Here is a 21629-nt window from a genome sequence, read left to right as displayed (position 1 = left end):
AAAACTAATTGGTATTTATTTTTCTTAATTTATACAAGGCGCACATCATATTGCAATTCTCAATCAATTCTTTACAATCCGATCATAGCCTTCTCCTGGACTATATAACCGAAAGTTTAACCCAAGTCCAAAACCGGGTAATAATTGGTAAATACCAAACGCCGAACAGCTGATCCGTCACGTCACGTTTTCCCCTATTTTGGTTAAAACCTTAATATTTGTGTTCTGGATTAAAACCAGAATCACAGAAAAAAAAAGAATATATTGGTAAATACCAATATATTTGTATATTGTAACCTATATATTTGTGTTCTGTGGTTAAAACCAGAATCAGAGACAACCAAAGAGACGTGCAACTAGATAGATATTTTTATCCTATTGTTGTTGCTCTCTTTAATCTGTATATATTGTATTTCGTTGTCTCTCTCTTCCCTTATAAAAGGTGAGCTAAAGTGGTGCCACAATACTAATCTTTCGCAATGCAAAATGTATTTAATTATCAGAGCAGTCAAGAGAAAACATTCTTCCATCTCCGTCTAATAAATGCAAAAATACGGGATAGCTTGTGTCCAATTTTCTAGTATTTCTAAAATTATAATTAAGTACGACAACAGTGCAATCCTTGCTCAACCACAGAATAAACGATCTCACGAACGAGATCGTTTATTCTGTGGCTCAACGTGAACACGTAAATTTCAGTTTGGCTGAATAGTTTGAATGAATAGGCTGAATTAATTTTGTTTTGTTTTACATCATTAGTTGAGATTTTGGACGAGCACTTAAATTTTACGTATTTTATTACCTACCGTATTTAGGTGAACTTGGTTACAGTATATAATACAGATTTTAGTGTTTTGACTTGTGTTAGGAACAGAAATATGTTTATTAAGATAATTGTTAATGCTGTAGTTAGAATAGGTATTCCATGGAGGTTCAAAAGGAAAAATTAAGAGATTTGCAAAAAAAAACAAAAAAAAAGCTAACATAAATAGTCAAATGAATTTAATTTTTATAACATTGCTTAAAATAATTACAAGACTAACATTTGTTCGAACTATCTGTGATGACTATTTGCTGCTATTTTAAAATTTAGCTGTAATCTTTCTGTTTTATTTTTTTAATTAATTTTTATTGATTAAAAAAATACTGCATCATAAATAATGAAACATGTGCATATGTATTTCATACACATACAAATTTAACAGTATATTCATTATTATAGAATAGAACAGACTTATCTTTACTATAATTAGTAGAAAAACAGTTTTACCACTTTACCAAATCAATTTCATTTATTCTGGATACCTGTTTCTCTAACGATATTAGCATCTTCAGCAAAACATTAAACTTTTTTTATTTTAAGTGTTATACCAAAATATTATTATAGTACTGTGATAATTAAAATCTTTCTATATTTTAATTGCATTTATGTATATGCATGTTACTGTTACGGTCTTAAATTATAAATTATGAAAATAATTAAGAAAATGCATGCACATATTATAGTTATACCATATACGGAAAATACAATACAAAACGTTTCAGAATTATATTTAGTTTATTTAGCTCCCCAATTTAAATGTTATTAAATTGCATTGTTTTAATTAAAATCAGCCGTTCTGTCCCATGTCAGAACATAATTATGATGTTCTGACTTCTGAGACATAACGCCTGATTTTAATTAAAATAAATCATTAAATGCTTAATAGCCGAGGTTTGAATTATGGCGGCAAACGCTATCTGCGCCATCTACGTTCACCTTTCACGAAGAGAGACAAAAATGGAAAATAATCGGATATTTTATTAGCGCACAGTTGCGCGTCTCTTTGGTTGTCTCTACCAGAATCACAGAAACGCATTGGTAAATACCAACTAAGAACCATTCCACGCTGAAAATATAGGCTATGGTCAACTTGGCTAAAATATTTTCAAGATGGCGGCATTTATACCGCACCGATTATACCGCAAGTAGGTATAGTCCAGTGCAACGATGTATTAGAATGGTCACCTGTCAAAACACCAGTATTCCACCTGCCAAACAATGTCATCCACCTTCTATTTACATTGTTTGAGAAGTAAAATGCTGGTGTTTTGACGGGTGACCATTCTAATATATCGTTGCACTGGACTTTATCAACCTCGTTATTTTAACCGGCACATTCTATATATCCAGGAATTTTTTAATTCTACATTAGACTCTAATTACTTTTTATTTATAATGTTTTATATCTCAAAATGTTTTAAGTCTAACCATTTTTGACATAAAAATTAAATTTAGGTTGTGTAGAATTTTATTTAATTTAGAAGGAACACAAAAATGGTAAAAGAAATAGGGGTTGCCATTTAAAGTTTTAGGGATAGGTGCACTGGGGTTAGGAGGTTGAAAGTAATTCGACAATAAATGCCTCAAAAATTGTCCTCCTTGATATGTAATTGACGTCATTGGTAGAGGCAATATTAAATGCGATTCATTTTCAAGTCCACCCTGAAAATCTCGATTGAAATATATATGCTCGGTTACTTATTACTTATTACAGCTTTGCTGAGATTCGCCGAGTTAAAAATAAAACCTTTTATTATTATTATTACTCAAACTACGAGACCGTTTTACCACTAACCAAAACTCTTTATGTTTACTCTCGACACGTATTTCGCAAAAAGATGTTAACATCTTCGAAAGAAGATTAAAACTTTTTAAACCTTTTAAGTTTAACAACTTTGCCATCTATGACTTTTATTCTAATAAACTGTAGTCTTCAGATTTTAAGTTGAGTAGCTTAATTATTTTTATTAGTAGATATGAACAGATAAGATTATTATGTTAAAGGTATATACGTCTATTATGCTTCTTTCCTTAGGTTTATATACCTTGAGTTTATATGTAAAAAAAAATAATAATACAAAATTAAATATCAAAACTAAAATTAAATGATAAACTTTCTCAGGATTCTGCCGGCTTAATACTGGACGCAAACTGATTAGTATATATTAATGTCAAGATTTGCAAACTTTAAAATAAGACCACAAATGCAATAAAAGTTATAATTTTCAGGATTTTTGTAATCACCAATACCAGGGGTCATTTTTTAACAACAAATCAGTAAGGTAGGCATAAATAAAAACAGAATAGACCCGCTCAAGGATATTATTGAAAGTTTGGCATCCCAGCACATATTCTGAAATTGTATTGTTAAAAAAATATATATATGAGGTATTATTATTTTGTTCATAAGTTAGTAACCTACTATATATGCAAAGGGTTCTCCACTTTGCGTGATTCGACGAATATAACGACGGGGGTCGAAAAATCACATTAGTAAACCACTTTTTGATATTTTTACATTAACATTAATTGGCACTTGTCTAACAAAAATGAGCGAATGGAACTTTGGAAGAAATTACAAATTATTTAATAAATAGTAAAAATTCTATAATTTTTAATACCTAAAAAATACAAAACGTTCATAGTTGGTAAATGATTGTATTTATAACATAAATATGAAAACAACTAACATATCAACTTTTTAATACATGCATATCATAAGATATGTTATATTATATTATGTTTGAAAGTGCTAATTCTTGTACTGCTTAGCTAAGAATAATAACTTAATGTTTCTTTAATTATTTTTTGGAGTCAATTACCGTTTGGTAGTTTATACCTATATTTGTGTTTTGTGGTTTATCCGTTCTTGAATTATTCCGGTGCGTCATAGTCAAACGTAATCGAAAATGTAAATTCGACCTTAGCATATTGACGTTTGTCAAAATTTCTCTTATACATGACATTTGTTTTGACTTTTGATGTGTTACATGCCGTGTTTGATTTACCAAACTCATAAAATAAACACGGATTTTTTAAAGTTATTTATTATTCAATCTCCGTAAAATAATATAAATTGCAAGATTAATGCAGATCTAATTATTCCTTTGATTTTTGATGGCTTTTCCTCAGTCCAATGCTCAGAGAGGTAAATAAAAGTACCTTTAGAACCTTCTATTTCAATTTGTAAACAAACTATTTTTATTATCCCTATATGATCATATACAAATCTTATTTTAGAACTAGCAAGAAGCAAAATACTAGAAGAGCTCCAAATCCAAAAAAAACAGCTTCTCCTAAAGCAAGGTGCTGCTCCATCTCTTAACCCTGCTCCATTATCTGTTCAACCAACTGGTGCCCTTAATTCAGAAGGACAACAGCGTGCTGCCTTGCAAACTGCTCACACTCAGTCTATGGGGTATTTTATATCTCAAGACTCTCTATTTGGAAATTTAGTTTTACCAGTGTTGCCCAGGTTTGATTCTAAGTAATGTTCCCATGCTTAAAACTAAGAAAATTGGAAGAAAGGCTACAGTGTATTGAGGAGTTTGAGAGACCTAAAGTAAAGTTGGAACAGTATGTTACACCTGCACATTTGGGAACTCATATGTTACATACCATTCAGGTAAACTAGCAATTATCTGCCCTTTAGTCCAATTTCCACAGTACTTTTACTGAATTTCTATTTAGACTTTAATAATAAATCTATAATATAGACCCTTTACAGTTATAATCATTTTTTAAGACAGTTCAGAGAGTAATCAAAGAGAATGTTGTTATTTATAGATTAATATATTAAAAAGGTTAAATATCAGTATGAGTTTGTCAAACCCATCAATGTATTGATTGCAACTATGAATCTTGTGAACAGAACTAGATAAAAATATTGTTTTTGTGTAGTTTGTAGATTTTAGAAAGCTGATTGATCTAGTAGGTTCAACATTATGCTAAAAAAATTAAGTTTTAGACATAAAATTTTTTATTTATTAAGAACATAATAAACGTCAGTATGTACAATTAAATAAAAATTATTAGCACTTTTAAAATTTGTGGTGTAACAGAGAGCTCAATACTTCACTTTTCTCTTATGTTCCCTGCATGTTTTTAGTCTCTAAGCTACAGGGAATATAAGTTTAGTACTGATAGACTTATAACCAGGTCCTACAGCATTGGCAAAATAATATTATAGCATGAGATTAATGCATTAAAAAAGGTAGTACATAACAGTGTATACCCAACTACTAAGATCTGCCATAGAAAAAACTGTAACACCACCAGATATCATTGACCACCACTTGGTCACACATGAGGCACTTCAGGCTGAGAGCCATACACTCTTCTGAATGCTATTTTGTCATATTAGGCCTCATTGCAGCTACAGTTTGTGCAACATAAATTGATCTAGTTAATAATAAAATAATTTATTTATTTAATATCTATAGAAAATATATATTAATGGTTCTTAACCTACATGCAATCAGTAACTAGTAGGGAGTTTGTATTTCCTCTTAAAACCCAGTACAGAGTTACTATATATTTAGTGAAAAATATCAAAATTTAGTAGTTCAATGCATGAAAGGTTAAGTTAAAAGTTTAAAGAAACAAGAAGGAGACATAACTTTGTACACACCAGCTACAAATATTGCATAGAGTAATCTGTAATGTTGTCCATACTTCAGAATATAATAATTTACATAACTAGATGTTATATGTTTAAATTTACCTACATTACCAATACAAATTGTATGGCTGCATTTTGGGCTAACTGTATTTTGTTCCTAAACTCAACATTTAAATAACTATAATGAACTATACTACAGTAGTCCAATTTTGGCAGAATAAGTGAGCTGATTGGTATAAGGTTAGTCCCTGTCCATAAAATAACTTTTGAAAGGAATAAAAATACCTAATAAATGGCTAATGTTACCTAAAGCTAATGTTTACATTTTCTTCTTAAACAGACTTTTTTAAAAAATTAAATTAAAATTACTTCTCACTCCTTTGAAATAAATGCCACATTCACCATAGGATAAGTCACATTTGATCATTTGAGGTGATAATTAGAATGGACATAATGGACACCACAGGCTTTCAGTTAAGCTTTAAGCAGGGAGTCCTGTCCTAAGAGGAATTGCAGATGATGTTACCAGAATGGAGCGAGATCGTTCTGGAGGCTGAATGATAGCAAGACCTTGGACCTGCATGATGAGGCTATTGCTTGAGGGATAGCAGTGGAAAGACCCTTGTACATGTTGAAAGAAGTATGCCTGTGAGGGTGATGAATGTCAATCATCCTGTGCTGTTAAATAAGGGCACAGAGTTACGACACTGCGCTGCAGTTTCAGCAATACTTCAACAAGTGCCCCACTTTTCCAACTTTTCTACAAGTTATGTTAGTTTTTGCTTCTCTTTAACATGGAGAAGCATTTTTCAGCCTCAGATGTTGACACGAGCGTGGTTACCAAGACTTCCAGCAGCTTAATAGGTTCTTCCTGACAAACTAATGATAAAAGAGCAATGGGTTCAGAAATAAGTTCTTCTCTTTAATAAAGTACTTGCAGATTTGTTTTCAGATGGGTTTATTTCTAAGAATGGATAAACTTTAACAGTCTCAGAAAGCAATTTATCTGGAATGCTTTTTTAGATAATAAAATGTTCTTTCATAAATAATTCGAGAGCTACTAGGGTGTAAAAGTAAATCGAACCCTAATCTGTTGCAAAATGGAATCACAAACTTCCAATGCCTCTAGTTTTTTATTTTATGGCCGCCAGGAACCGATGCTGCCGGGGAGAACTACGTCAGGGAGCTGCGTAGGAGAATATGACATTTGATTAATTCATGACCGGGATTCTAATGGCCCAAAGAGTCAGTACAGTGTGACCTGTGAAATGCAGCAATACTTGTTTACTGCTCCATCTGAGTATGATCTAGCATATTGTGTAGCTAAGGATTTACAAATATCTGGAGGAATAGCCATAGTTTTCCATAGAAAGTTCAGAAAAAAAATCAAGAGCTGGGTCAGTCAGTGACCAAAGAGGTGTCATCTCAGAAGCTAATCTATAGGTACGTTTGGAACCCTTTGCGTTCTCTAAAGAAGGAGTTGCTTGCAGAGGATATGAGAATTCTAGCAATTCCTAAGCTCGGATGTGGACTTGATAACCCAGGCTGGAGGATGATTCGCAGCATGTTAGAAGTTGTTGAAAACCATTGATTGTTATTTTTACAAGAGGTACAGTTACAAGACGGGAACCTTCTGCCGATATCGACATTTTGGAATGAAATTGGAGAGAGGACAGTGTAACGATATTGTAAACACCAAGAAACCAGCTAATTCTCCGTCATTCCGGAATGACACAAATCGCACACCGCATGACATGTCGAAGATTGGCGAGAAGCTTCCGGAATAGGGTTGTGCCGAGTATATATGGAGCCTTTTTGCCAGTAGTAGTCAGTGAAGAGTGAAGTTCTAAATAGTGGCGCGAGATTTAAATAACTGTAAATAAATGCATTAAAAATAAATATCTCTAGTAGTCGTGAGTGATCGTGTTTTCGTAGTGAAGTGATAAATTAGTTGATTTTATAGACCATTTTCGATTGTTTTAATTCAGTACTAACTAACGGGAAAAAAGTTTCGAAATTCTAAAAAATGTTAAAGTTGTAGCCTCATGTTTATTTATAGAATTTAATAATAGTTTTCCACGATTTTATTTTATTTTAAATGTGTATTAAATGTCACACTCAGGATTTACAAAAATTATGATTTCGTGCCTGTATTTAATGTAGTAAATAAAAAAAATGAGAATTTACATATTTGTTAGAATGATTTTCAAAAGATCGCATTTATAAACAAAAGACAATGACATTATATACAAAAAAATGCAAATTTGTTTTGATAACTCAACATATTAAGGATTTGTTTACAACTATTTCACTTATTAATCTTTCTCTGTAGTTTTGTTCTCATTAAAATTCTTATTCCAACTGGTTTCAAAATATTTTGTTGAAGCAGTTTTTGTTTTGGGTTTGGATGGGTTAATTAGAAAATGAGGTTTTATGGTTCCTATAATTATATATGTAGTCAAAGTCAAAAAGTAGCTTTATTTGTGACCAACAAAATGTTGGGGATTGGGTACAAAGCCTTAAACCTTAATTTCTAAGTTGGTCAATATATTTACAAAGCACATTCTCTATTCTTTTACTTTTAAGTTGAGTTTAAAATACTAGAGGGTAAACTTAATTTAAACTAATAGAGAACATATAAAGTTTTAACCAAATAACATAACATAAAAAACACCATATATGCATTTAAACCTATTAATTGAGAGAGTCGTATTCCTGCCAGATATAATATGCTTTCGGTAATAATAGTTTCTTTAATGTTTTGCGAAATTTCCTCGCACAGTAGTGTTTTCTTAACGAGTTGAGATGATTTTTTCATGGACTTTTTCACTCGATCAGACCTTGGTATAGGTAAAGGTAGCCAAAAATCTGTTTTGTGTTAATGGCCGAGTAAAATACAGTTTCTCTCTGAACTTTCTGTGAATAAGGCACACAGTCTCCAGAATTAAAATGCAGTACAATGATAGGACAGAGTGATTAAGGAAAAGTGGTGTACACGACTGTAGAATTTTAGCAGAACACATCTCTCGCAGTGCCCGTTTTTGTAATAAAAATACTGAGTGAAGCAAGTATTCTGAATAGGAGCTCCAGAGTGGAATACCATAACGAAGATGTTATTCGATTAGAGAGAAAAATGTCATATGTGCCACTGCCAATCCCAGGTTGAATGATGTAATATGAGGAGACACAGATCCAGACTCTGCATATTGTGAACAACTGCTTTTATTATTTTTATTATAAAAGTAATTTTCTGCATAAGTGAATAAACTATAAACAACATTAGTAACCAAAAAATAAAGAAAACCATTTCATAGTTTGTAAATACATCTACACATAATTCTGGTTTTATGGTATTTTTTTAAACTAACTTGATTTAACTGTGATATTCACTTTTTCTTATATTTACACCTAATTCTTTTTTGACATTAATCTTTTGGATAAATATCGTATCATATAAAAACGAAATTAGGTGTTTGTATATTTACTACGGTTATATTTTTATTATTTATTCAGTCCAGATAGAATAGATAGATATTGAACTTACTCCTCCAAAAATAACATAATACAAAGTACAAAGCTAAAGTAATTGCTTCGACTGCTAACTACCAATTAGTATGCCTTAATATGCCAGTGAAATACTGATTTGCTGCGGCTCCGAGGTGTTAAAATGTTGACTGAATATAATTCTGTGATCATTTAAGAGATCTATTATTGATCTCAACTTAAATCTATCAAAAGTACTATTGAAGTTAATTACTGAGAACACAATCAAATAAAATTTATCTGTTTTAGTCTCAGTATGGTGATTTAGATGGTAAACTTGTGGCAGATTTAGGCTGTGGCTGTGGGGCTCTTTCCATTGGAGCAGCTGTATTAAATGCATCATTAGTAGTTGGTTTTGAAATTGATGCCGATGCTTTACAAATATTTCAGGGGAATGTGGAATCCCATGATTTGACTAATGTTGATTCTGTACAGTGTGATGTACGATATATTCCTGAAAGGTGAGTTTAATACAAAAATGCCAGCGGCCTAAGAAAAAAGAATTAGGAAATATTTATTAGCATATCTGTACAAAATTATTGACTTTAAATTTAATATGATACATCATTGACATCTAATATTACTTTGACTTGTTGAGCTTCACATTTTTTTACAATAAATTTAATACATTTCAAAATTTCCTAAATTAGTTACACGTTTTCATTTTCAGATTCTGTAACTTTCAACATTACTATTATAATCTGCAACCAAAATTATTAAAAATAATTCCTTAATGATCATCTCTGTCAGATAAGTAAATAAAAGGATAGCAAAAACTTTACAGTTCTTTAAGTGAGTCACTTTCACAGCCCATTTGACACAGAGTGTTGTGTCAGTGTGTTTGTGGTTTTCTCTTTAAGTAGATTCCAACCAAATATATCATTATCAAATCAAGCAGTACATTTTTATTAAAATTTATGATAATGCAATGAAAATCGTAGACCCAAAAAAACTCAGAAAGGAGGTGATAACTTTTGCTCAGAATAACCTAAACTTCCCTTTGCCAAAACTTCAGGGAATTTGACCAAAGAGCTTTTTACACTTAAATGTACGGGGCCCTTCTACTAAAAAGTTTTTTTCCTTCAAAATATGTTTTGCTGAACAAAAAAAAAGTCGTGTATTATTTTTTAAGTCAGTTAACCCTCAGGTTTATGAGTTGTCTCAAGTTGAGATGTTAACTTAATATAAATTTTATATCAATAAGAATTAAACTGTAAAACCAAATAGTTAAAAAGTATTGCCCAAATTATTAATATTTAAGTAAATTTTTAGTCTACAGGCTTTAAGCATTGACTTTAGAAAGATTTAAAGTATAATTTATTTTTTAGGTTTTACAAGAAGTTCGATACAGTCCTTATGAATCCGCCTTTTGGAACCAAACACAATGAAGGAATTGATATGAAATTTTTGAACACAGCCCTTTCACTTTCAAATAATGCAGTTTATTCATTGCACAAGACTAGTACTAGGTAAATAAAAATTTTCAAATCAAAGCAACACTAATTTTATAATCTTGGAATTATTCAATATTTTTAGAAACCATATTTTGAAACATATAAATTATCTGGGGGCAAAAGGAGAAGTCATAGCACAGCTTCGATACGATTTGCCAGCAACTTACAAATTCCACAAAAAGTCATCTGTAGATATAGAGGTAGATTTTTATAGATTTATAGTGTAAATTCTTTTCATTTCAATAATATACCTTTGAATTTCTTAGTAAATTTATCTGATTGTGAAAATGAGTGCCGAATATAGCCGTGAACACTGCAAAATAGTAGTAGGTAAAATTTTACAGACAATAGGATGGCATTCAATCAATACTACACCTTTAGAAGTACTCACAGATATTTTGTCAAGTTATGTGAAGGAAATTGCCAAAACCACCGCGGCTTATGCGGCGGAATTTGGGCAAACCGAACCCAACCTAGACCATTTGGGTCTGGCGTTTCAAGAATTGGGTGTGAATTTGGGCGAGCTCGAGGAATATGTGACTTACGTAAACTTTGTTCCTCCTCCTCATCCAGTTCCTAAGTATCCAATTCCAAGGGAAAATAACCTTAATTTCTTAAAACCGGGTAGTAAAGAGGTTGTGACTCGACCTATTCACATAAATGAACATCTTCCACCCATGTACCCTTTAATGGAAGAGCAAAATGATACCTCTACCGAAAGTGTTACATGCAAGAAGGAAATCTCGACAGAAGATGAAAAATCAGAAGATCATCAATTTAAAAAACCTGCTGAGGTTGGAAATCCTGAATTTAGAAAATCTAAGAAGGAGGAGGAAGGAGGTAGACCGACTCGTGAAATAACCAGTGTTATGATGACCACTTCCGGATTTTTGTCACCTGCTCGTGAAGGTAAGTTGCCAGAAGCCAAAGCACCCGCCCCACCACCCGAACCTCCAAAACCGCCATCGCCTATACCTGTTCCAGAGCTGGCGCCTATTAAAAAGAAGCCGGAGAAAAAAAGAGATAAAATTAATAAAGACTTCTTTAAACCTATACAAGAAGAAAGGCCACCAAAAAAAGTGAACAGTATGAAAGACATTCTTACTATGAAACGTGCTAAGGCGGTTGCGGCGAATGCTGCTGCTGCCGCCGCAACTCAATCACCTACTATGCCGCCTGGGTTAAGTAACTTGCAGCCTTTGCCATCCTCTAGGTTTATACCACCACCATTCGCAGATATGAAATTGCCTCCCCTAATACCCCACGCGCATACTCATCATAAGTCTCCACAGAAATCAGGTAGCAGCAGTTTTAACAACGCACTGGCGGCAGCTAAGGCTAAAACCGAAAAACTTAATACTACAATAACGCCCATAATGGTCAAGTCTGAACCGAAATTTCAACCTCCTACCCCACACCCGGTTGATAAGCTGGCCAACGAGCCTGATAAGAAGAAAATTAATATTTTGAAAAAGATATCTAAGCACGAAAGGCAAAAACAAAATATGAACGCTCAACTAATGCATCATGATATTGTCAGTAAAATCAATCTCTCAAGTGATATTACTATAGAACCGATTCATCCCTCTATGTCGAATCGCCCGATGCTTATGAGGCCAGACTCATTTTTTGATAATGGTTCGCCTCCCGGAACTCCACCTACGCCCAGAACTCCCGACATTCTTCCGCAAACCCCGCCGTTTGTAGTTAAGGAAAAGCGAAAACGTAAAGAGAAATCCGATAAGACTCCGAAAGAGAAAAGGCCTAGGAAACAAACATTGATGCCCCAACCGCATTTCTTGGATCCGGAATTTTTGGAAATGTCGCTGGGTAGACCGAAAACTCCCGATGCTCATTTACTTATGCGAAACAAACCCACTTTTCCTCCTTCCCTCCCGCCCACGAACCCTCCGTTACCTTTTCCGTTTCTGCCTACTTTTGGCGGGCCGGGTTTAATACCCACTTTAACAAATCCTTTTATGCCTTTTGCTTCTCCTATTCCAGACTTTGGAAAGACGCCTTATTTCCCGCCTATGCCTCCTAAGCCAGAACCGCGACCCAAAGCTTCTCCTAAACCAAAGGAGGTAATTAAACCTGAACCAGTAGAGGTTATTCCTCCACCGGTAGTACCAACACCACCACCTCCAAGAGAACCTTCTCCTCTTCCACCCAAGCCACCAACTCCAACTATTCCAGAGGTCTTAGAAGAAAAGCCTGTTATCAAAGCCGAAGAGGAAACTAGCGTTGTTTCCGAGGAATCTACACCTAAAAAATCTAAAGAGCACAAGAAAGAGAAAAAGGATAAAACAAAAAAGAAGAACAAAAAGGAAAAATTCAAAGACAAGCTCGAGAAAAAGAAATTAAAAGAGGGCAAAAAGGAAAAATTGAAAATCAAGAAAGAAAAGAAGAAAAAATTGTCCAAAGAGGAGCTTCCCCCAGAAGTTCCTGTCATACCAAAAATTTTATTAAAAGTGAACTCGCCCTCACCGAGGCCTGAGACGCCAGACTCATTGAAAAAAATAAATATCAAGCCTGTTGTTAAGAGAGAGGATTCTTCGCCAGATAGAAAACAGAGGGATCCGTCGCCAGGTTTAGCTCAGATATCCGCCTTGGTGGTAGGCCCGCCCAAGCACAAAAGCCCGGCACCTCCACCACCAGAAAAACCATCTCCGCCACCATCCGCTTCTGAGCCACTCGCATCCCCGACAACCACTTCAAGGACCCCTGGCAGGCCTAGAATTCATCCACTAAAACCTAAACCCGCGCCTAAACCGAAAAAAATCGAACAACCGTTCGTAAAAGTGGACGCAGAGGGCAACGAAGTGTGGATTTGTCCGGCTTGCGGACAACAGGACGACGGAAGGCCTATGATTGGTTGTGATGGATGCGACGCGTGGTATCATTGGGTTTGCGTCGGTATACAGGTACCACCTGACGAGAACGAAAATTGGTATTGTAAACCGTGTTTGGCTAAAAAGAATGAAGATTTTCAGGATAAAAAGAAAAAGCGAAAAAAGAAAGACAAAAGTCATTAGATCTTATAATGGTCGATCTATCAGGGTATTCAGTAGACTGGCCAAAAATTATTATCGACATTTTTTAAATCACCAAGATCTGAATGGCAATCATATTTTTAAAGAGGAAAATGTATTATTTCAGTGGTTGTTAAAAGAAGCAATTTATAATAAGACATTTCCATATACTACTCCAGATAAACTTTTCTAAACTCGTACTTTTTTGACATGTGACTATATTTTCTTCCTGCTTTTATAACTTGGAAACTCCTCTTTTTGAGATAGGATCTTTCTCTAGGACGTATATTCTTTTAAAGTAAATAGAGTGCCTTCCATTCGAGCTTACCCATTGAGACCTTGGAAACGGTAAAACATTGAAGGTCGGATAAATTAAGGTAAACATGCCTAGTTTAAATTGCGTATTAAAATCTCATTGAAAACAAATTGAAACGTTTTTTTATTCATTAAAAATTAGCGAATTTTATCTTTTATTGATTTATTTATTTTTCTTATGGGCGCCGTATTGGATTATAACAGATTTAATTTAATTACGTTTTTCAACGATGTATCACACTTGTTTACCCTTTAATTGTTTTAACATAAAAAACATAAAGGGTAAACATTTATTTATAGGTATGTAATAAAGTGTCAGACCATTTTCTATACGCCTTTAAATAACATAAGAAAACATTTTAAAAAATTGTTAATTTTTCGTTTTCATTTAGCATTTTACTACGCATCAATTGACATAACTTGACCCTAATTTGACCGATATTTGTTTATGTTAATTTTTACTGTTTTATTTTTATATTTACGGTTTCCGAGATCCCAATGCCCATCCTCGATTTTGGCATAACCTGTACATATAAATTATCGGTACAAAATTCAAGTATTCAAATAGTACAAAGTACCAGCGCTAAATGTGAGGCATTTTAGAATTTTTATTTTTATTCCAAAGAGCAGGTTATAGTCTTAAAACGTATAATTATATATCTAAGTATGTCTTTTTTAAATTCATCTATTGATATCCCATTTTTTTTATAACTTATGAAGCCATTCGTCATTCGTTATGTGGAAACAGTGGTTAAAAATAAATTATAATTAAATAAATATTGCGTTAAAAAAAATAATATTTAATTATTTTTTTATTAATTATTAAAATCGTCTATCGAAGTATCGTCTAGGAACTTTTTACTGCATAGTTTGCTATTTAACTTGTATATAATAATATTGGCAAAGGCACACATTTTTGTTTTATAAAACATTATGGTATTTTGGTTTGCAAAATTTCGGAATATTGTTTTGTCCATTTAATAAATGAAAACCAATAAGAAAACTATGTCCTTTGATAGTTGCAATATTTATCGGAAATTATCTTTTTCATAAATTCACTTTTTGTTTATATCAGTTAATCATTTAAATCAATTTGGAACTATGTTTTTCCTGTTTTTTTACTTTTCCATTTGCATGCTAATATAACAATGTATGCCTAAAATGAATTCTTTTAGCACAAACATTTGCAATAAAGCTCAATTCTTGTATGAAAATATGTTTGGGTAATGGTTATTAAATATAAATGTATCCAAATATAACTGTAGAGGATTAGGTTTTGAGAGACAAAAGTTGATTAATACTATTCTAACCTATGAAAATAAAATTCTCTAAAATTGAGGCGTATTTTACGGAATTTTGGAATTGATTGGCATTTGTGATCATTTTTTTTTATAAAATAACGATTGATCATAATCCAGGCCTTACATAGAGAACAATTATCGCGATAAGAATAGGTTTTGTAAATTTGACAATGGAACCATAAATATTCAAAACTTACGCCAAGTTCCTCTTAACTTAAGTTTTGAATTACCGTTTCATCATAATTGACGTTTAGACAATTTTGCCTTATTGTCTAAATGTCAACCCACGCGATTAAGTGTATATAATTTCTTGGAAAAATTATTAACTAATACAACATAATCCAATTGCAATTATCATGTATTGTATTAAATTTAAGAGTAAAGAATTAATTGTCTTAAATAGTAGGTTAAGTATTGTGTTTTGTTGAGTAATAGGATTTACTATAGGTTATAGAATTCTTTGTACATTTAATTATATTGTGGCGTGTAAATTCTAAACAAGTTTATATATTACGTATCTATAATAATTTGAATAAATAGTCTATTTAATTCATTAGATTTAGTTAATATAAATTAATATAATACATATATGTCTACATTTTTAGGAGTCAAGTTGAGAATCACTTGGGATAAATTTTTTTGGCAAATACTTTTTACAGTTTATTGCAGCTTTAGTTATTTGTAATTTTTTATACCAAACGAAATTTAGAAAAAATTACTATTTCCAAGAGATCCTCTAACTCTCTTCTCTCTTTATCCTCTTAGTCCGGCCTCTGATAAGCTGGTAAACGTTACATTTAATAATTGTCCCAAACTGCTGGATACAATTAGTACAAGCAGATTCAAATTGATGCTAAAAGCTATCAAAATTGTAATATCATTTCATGTTATCTCACTACTAATTATGTTTAAATAAACATATAATCCTATAGAGAATTATTTCAACAATGCACTTTCGGACTTATACCAAATGTAAGTTACGTGGTTTTATGTTAATTGTATCTCTCTAAATTGAATATAAATAAAAGAAAATATTTTTTTAACATTGAAATTTGTGGGCATATCACAAATGACGAAATTGTCAATTGTTGAGAAAGAAGAAAACTTTAAAATAAGTAAAATGTATAGTAAATTGAAAAATTACAGTAAATCGAAGTTTCCTTTTAAAGTTTGTAAATTTCTTGTTCTGTTTAATTTAGTAGATAGATGATCATATATTTTTAATATTAACTTGTTGCAGTGGCCGCTAAACTAAAAGCTGGTAGTTTTATACCGGGGCTATTGCTATTTGCGTCAACAAGCTGAAATTTTTCTTTAAAATTTGAACATATCAAGACAGACTGCAGAAAATAAAGGGAAACTGTGTTAGTAGATTTCGAGTATGGAAAAGAAGTGAACAAGGCATTGTAACAAAAATAATGTTAAAATCTTTAGTTTTATAAATAAATAACTTTCATGTTTCTTTTACCTTGAAATTTCAAAACGATAAAAAATTGGAGTTGTATTTTTTTATCTAACACGTATAAAAGTTTTTCTCGCTTATGAAACACATATTAGACACAGACAGCTTTTTCACCGATACAAGTTGTAGGCAAATTACTGCTTGCACTAATTGAATCCTACTTTTTAAGACAATTTTTGAATGTAGCGATATCACGCAGATAAAATGGTCATTAGCTCCCGGATTATTTTTTTACAGTATAAATAATTTTTACAGTATATATAATTTCAATTTTATCGGTAAATGTTACGCTTCTTTTTATAAAAACATTGTATTTTATGTATCGAGCATTATACTAATAGTTTTTTTATAAATTCTTTATTTAGTTATTATATTAGGCAATAAAAAAGGTAATAATCGACCATAGTATTTATTTTTAACAGCCTATCGTAATGAACCCAGATTTAAAGAAACCAATATAAACACAAAATTTTACTGGAAAATATTGAGTTTACTTACTATTTACATTGCAAAATTTGGAGTTTATTGATTCTGTGAGCCAATGGTAAGTCTTTGGAGTGGCTTATCCTATTGTTTCATGCCGTAATAAAACAGATAAATAGTAAATAACAGTATTTATTTTTCTGAGTGGTATAAGCATATTTTAATTAAACCATAGATTTAACAAAAAGAACAACATTCACTTCAAATTAAACTGGATAAAATTTTGCAAAATATTGAGATCATTCACCAAATTTTATTTTTCAAATATATCACTTCGAACATAAATTAATTTAAAAATTTCTGCTTTATTCAAATTTGATTCCCTGAGCCAAGGGCAAATCTTTGGAGTGATTAATGGTAATAGTAGAACGACGCATGTATTGTTTCCAAGAATCGCTGCCAGACTCCCGTCCACCACCCGTATGCTTCTCACCACCAAAGGCGCCTCCAATTTCTGCCCCCGAGGTGGGAATATTCACATTTACAATACCGCAGTCTGATCCCTTTGGCCCAATCCACTGAATAAAAAAGTTGGTAACGGCGCCAACTATATTTTTATATCAGTTAATTTACCTTAAATATATTTGAGAGATTCTGAGTGAAAATACTCGAAGACAACCCTTGCGGTACTTCGTTGTTCCATGAGATTGCTTCTTCCACGCTTGAAGCTTTCAGCACATATAATATTGGCGCAAAACACTCGTTGTGTACAAGTTCATGATTATGGCTTATGCCAGTTACTATTGTTGGTTCCACATAGTAACCAGGTCTTTCTATTTCCTAAAAAGCATTATGATAAACCACTTAACGCATTCAGATTGGAAACGTTTGTTTTAAAATCTTGTTATTAATAAATATATATTTTTTATAAACAAACTGAAATATTGGTTACAGTTACTTGAAAATACTCTTAGTCAAATAGTAGTTTTTTCTTAAATAAAACATCGCTAATAAAAATTATTAATATTTGACCAGGAAAACGTATTATAGAGTCCCTTGAAAGCTAGAATAAATATTTAAAATTTTATCCCGTTGTAGACCTTATTTTATTTGATATATTTTTTTAATGTTTGCAGTCAGTTAAAATTTTACAAGGGTTTTTTTTAAATAAAAATCAATTACAATTATTGTAGGCATACCTTTCCTCCTAGTTCAATTTTTCCACCAGCTTTTTTAATTAAATCAATTGTTTGCTTATATTTATTCAAAGAAACTTGACTATGTAATGGACCAATTAAAACATTATCTTCTAACGGATCGCCTATCCTGTTGGTCACTTGACCGTAAGCTGTCTTAAGTTTTTGCAATACTTCATCATAAACCTACAAAATATTTTATAAATAATGGTATAAGGTATGTTAGGTTAATATAATGGTATTTTATAATAAGGTACAAAAACTAAGTTTATATGCTAACAGCTTCATGTAGGATCAGTCTTCTTGTAGTAGTACATCTTTGACCAGAAGTGCCAATGCATGCAAATAAAGTGGCAGGAATAACCATTTTAAGATCTGCATCTTCCGCTACTATTAAAGCGTTATTTCCACCCAATTCCAATAAGGATTTTCCGAATCTCTTTTGTACTTCAACTCCGACCTAAAACAAATTCAAATTTTATATAGAACAGCTAATAGGGCTAATAAAAGTACTTACAACTCGACCAATTTGACAACTACCAGTAAAAGATAAAAGCTTAATCCTATCATCAGCTGCCATTGCTTTACCAATATCAGCACCGCCACAACACAAAGCCGCCACTGCTCCAGGCAAATTATTCCTTTCAAGCACATCAGCTACAATTTTAGTTGTTGCTACTGAAACTAGCGGAGTGGTCTCAGAACCTTTCCACAGAACTGTGTTTCCACATACCTGGAAATCTTACACTGAGTACAGTCCACTTATTTTATTTTAGTAATCTACCATAGCAACTGCACTGTTCCACCCATAAACAGCAACAGGAAAATTAAAAGCCGATATTACACCAATGGTTCCTAAAGGATTCCAGTTTTCGAGCAATACATGACCAGGTCTCTCAGAGGGCATGACGGAACCAGAAAGCATCCTGGATAAACCGACAGCATAATCACATATGTCCACGTATTCTTGGACTTCACCTTTACCTTCAGGCAGAATTTTTCCCATTTCTAGAGAAACTAACTGTGCTAACGGTGTAAGTTTTTCCCTAAGAGCATCGCCTATTTGTCTAACGATTTCGCCTCGCTTAGGGGCAGGTATGTCTGCCCAAATGTGCCAGGCCGCTTCAGATGCTTTAATACAGGATTCATAGTCAGTCAGAGAACCTTCCTGAACTTCTGCGATTATTTTTCCGTTACCGGGGCATACTGATTGAACGATCTGAGTGAAATGATAAATGTTTAAATAGAATGGGTATTAAACAATACAATAAAGATTCATACTTACTCTTCCAGATCCCTTCCATTTTCCGTCATACACTCCGAAATTTGTTTCTTTAATTCCCAATTGACTTAAAAATCCATATTTTTTGTTATTAACTAGAAAATCAGATTTGGAGGACATCGCTCTTGATAAGACAATGTTTTTTGCTCCTAAGAACAATCCGTATTTACGAGTGGCAGTTAAGAATAAATTTGTTATCACAGACATTTCATTTCTGTTCTAATCTGTATCTAGTCAAAGCGAGAGAATGTTTTTTACTCGCCGAGAAATGTATAAGCTTATCAAACGTTTATCGCAAGCGAGCAGAATATTGTTTTTGTTTGTTAACATTGCCTTTATCTTAAATTCTATGATAAAACCGTTCGAAAATATGTTTTTAATTTTATTGGTTTCTTCTGTTATTTTTAAATACATTACGTAATTTATAACAAATTAAAGTAATGAAGCTCGACATTTCTTCAATGGGAAAATAAATAAAGTGCATTAGATATTTAATAATAATAATTAATCAATATACCTCCTCATAAAACAAAATATTCTTAAAAAACGAAGTTGTACTTGTTATCCACAAAAATTATTATACAGTGCATCCGCAAGTTAGCGGATAAATTCAATAAAAATGAAATGAACCATTTCTGAAAAAAATGCCCGAACCCGTCGATTTTAATATTTGGATTAGGGTTTTTCTACGTAGAAATTAAATATACAGGGTGACTAAAAAAAGATACGACGTCATCAATATGTTTTTTAAATGGAAGCGACTATTTTTTAATGCAGAATCAAGAACGCATCTTTTTACAAAGGATATGGTACAATAGTGGTTACATAAGCAATTTTGAACGAAAAATGATGATAAAATGTAAAATTAAAGAAATACCTAACTAAATTGAATGTTCGAATTGAGCATCGTTAACCTGACAATAATCAAGGCGATTTAAAAAATTTTTTTGAACGTTGTCAATGACATCTGGAGTAATATTTCTAATTTCCTGGCGTATTAGTTGTTTTAAATCTTCTAAACTCGCTGGTTTAGTGACATACACTTTAATCGACGGGAGTTAAATCTGGCGATCTGGGTAGCTATACAATGAACCCTCGTCTACCTATCCAACGATTTGCAAAAACTTCATTTAGATAATTGCGTACGGGTAAAGCATAGTGTAGTGGGACTCCATCTTGCTGAAATAAAGATCATATTGGTGTATGTCGGGTTCTTCCAAAGCCGGATACAAAGTTATCAGAGCGGGGATAAGATGGTTTTGAAGAAAGTCCAACTACCTCTGACCAGTGAAAGTGTCATCAAAAAAGTACAACTCCTAGTTCTAAAACTCTTCCTTCTACTATACCCCACCATACATTGACTTTTTGAGGGTGTTGTGTATGACCATCTGTGAACCAATGAGGGTCTTCAGTCGCCCAGTATCGACAATTCTGTCTGTTCATATGGCAGTTTAGAGTTAACGTTGCTTCATCAGAAAATATTATCAATTTTACAAAATTATTGTTATCATTACATAATTACTGCATTTGCTCACAAAATTCATTTCGGCGATCAAAATCATCTTCCGAGAGCACTTAAAATATGAATATTTTATGAGGGTGGAACTTTTTGCGAATTTTTTTTTGGTGGTGCTTTTTTGAATACTTTATGCACAGTAAATCATGATAAATGAACATTAGAAGCCGTGTGATTATGGCTTTGGGATTACCTTAGACCGTTAACAGAACGTTAATCTCATCTTCTTCAGATATTGAACCTCGACCAGCTTTTTGAGTATCCCGAACATACCCGAATTCACGAAACTTTGTTTCAGCTCTACTTACCATGCTTTGGCTAATAGGCGACCGATCAGGATGAGTTTCATTAAACAACTGAACCACCTCCTTTTGAGTACGCGACATATCTCCGAAACCAATCAAGCACAAGATTTCGATTCTTTTACGTTCGGTTAATTATCTCATATTTCATACAATAATAGTAGGTAATAAAGTGTAATTACTAATAAAACGCAGGATGACACTGCTTTCCCCTCTCAAAAAGAATAAACACCACTTGCAAACGTAAAAATACTTCAAGTAGTTGCACCAAAATACATTCACTTTTTGACACTGACAACAACTAAAAAAAACCAAAATACCAACATTTAATAGATATTTCTTTAATCTTACATTTTATC

General features: G+C 32.5%; 3 protein-coding genes across 3 annotated transcripts; 2 read left to right on the top strand and 1 right to left on the bottom strand.

Annotated features, from left to right (window-relative positions):
- Positions 1-4166: 4166 nt before the first annotated feature.
- LOC126736359 (rRNA N6-adenosine-methyltransferase METTL5) lies at positions 4167-10711 on the top strand. The gene is made up of 4 exons (XM_050440676.1): positions 4167-4448; positions 9237-9448; positions 10316-10456; positions 10524-10711. The coding sequence occupies exons 1-4, from the start codon at positions 4314-4316 to the stop codon at positions 10666-10668; spliced, it is 633 nt and encodes a 210-aa protein (XP_050296633.1). The 5' UTR covers positions 4167-4313; the 3' UTR covers positions 10669-10711.
- Positions 10712-10728: 17 nt separating this feature from the next.
- Positions 10729-16951, top strand: LOC126736358 (transcription initiation factor TFIID subunit 3). Its single transcript, XM_050440675.1, has one exon. It carries the CDS (start codon positions 10729-10731, stop codon positions 13474-13476), a length of 2748 nt encoding a protein of 915 aa, XP_050296632.1. The 3' UTR covers positions 13477-16951.
- Positions 16952-17150: 199 nt separating this feature from the next.
- On the bottom strand, positions 17151-19731 carry LOC126736503 (alpha-aminoadipic semialdehyde dehydrogenase). Its single transcript, XM_050440881.1, has 7 exons — positions 19456-19731; positions 18955-19389; positions 18688-18903; positions 18451-18630; positions 18174-18356; positions 17608-17814; positions 17151-17552 (listed from the first exon to the last, which is right to left on the bottom strand). Exons 1-7 carry the CDS (start codon positions 19657-19659, stop codon positions 17340-17342), a joined length of 1638 nt encoding a protein of 545 aa, XP_050296838.1. The 5' UTR covers positions 19660-19731; the 3' UTR covers positions 17151-17339.
- Positions 19732-21629: the final 1898 nt, after the last annotated feature.

Source organism: Anthonomus grandis, chromosome 5, assembly GCF_022605725.1.
Source record: "Anthonomus grandis grandis chromosome 5, icAntGran1.3, whole genome shotgun sequence".
In the NCBI taxonomy this organism is placed as follows: Eukaryota; Metazoa; Arthropoda; class Insecta; order Coleoptera; family Curculionidae; genus Anthonomus; species Anthonomus grandis.
This window is presented reverse-complemented; position numbering and strand designations above follow the sequence as displayed.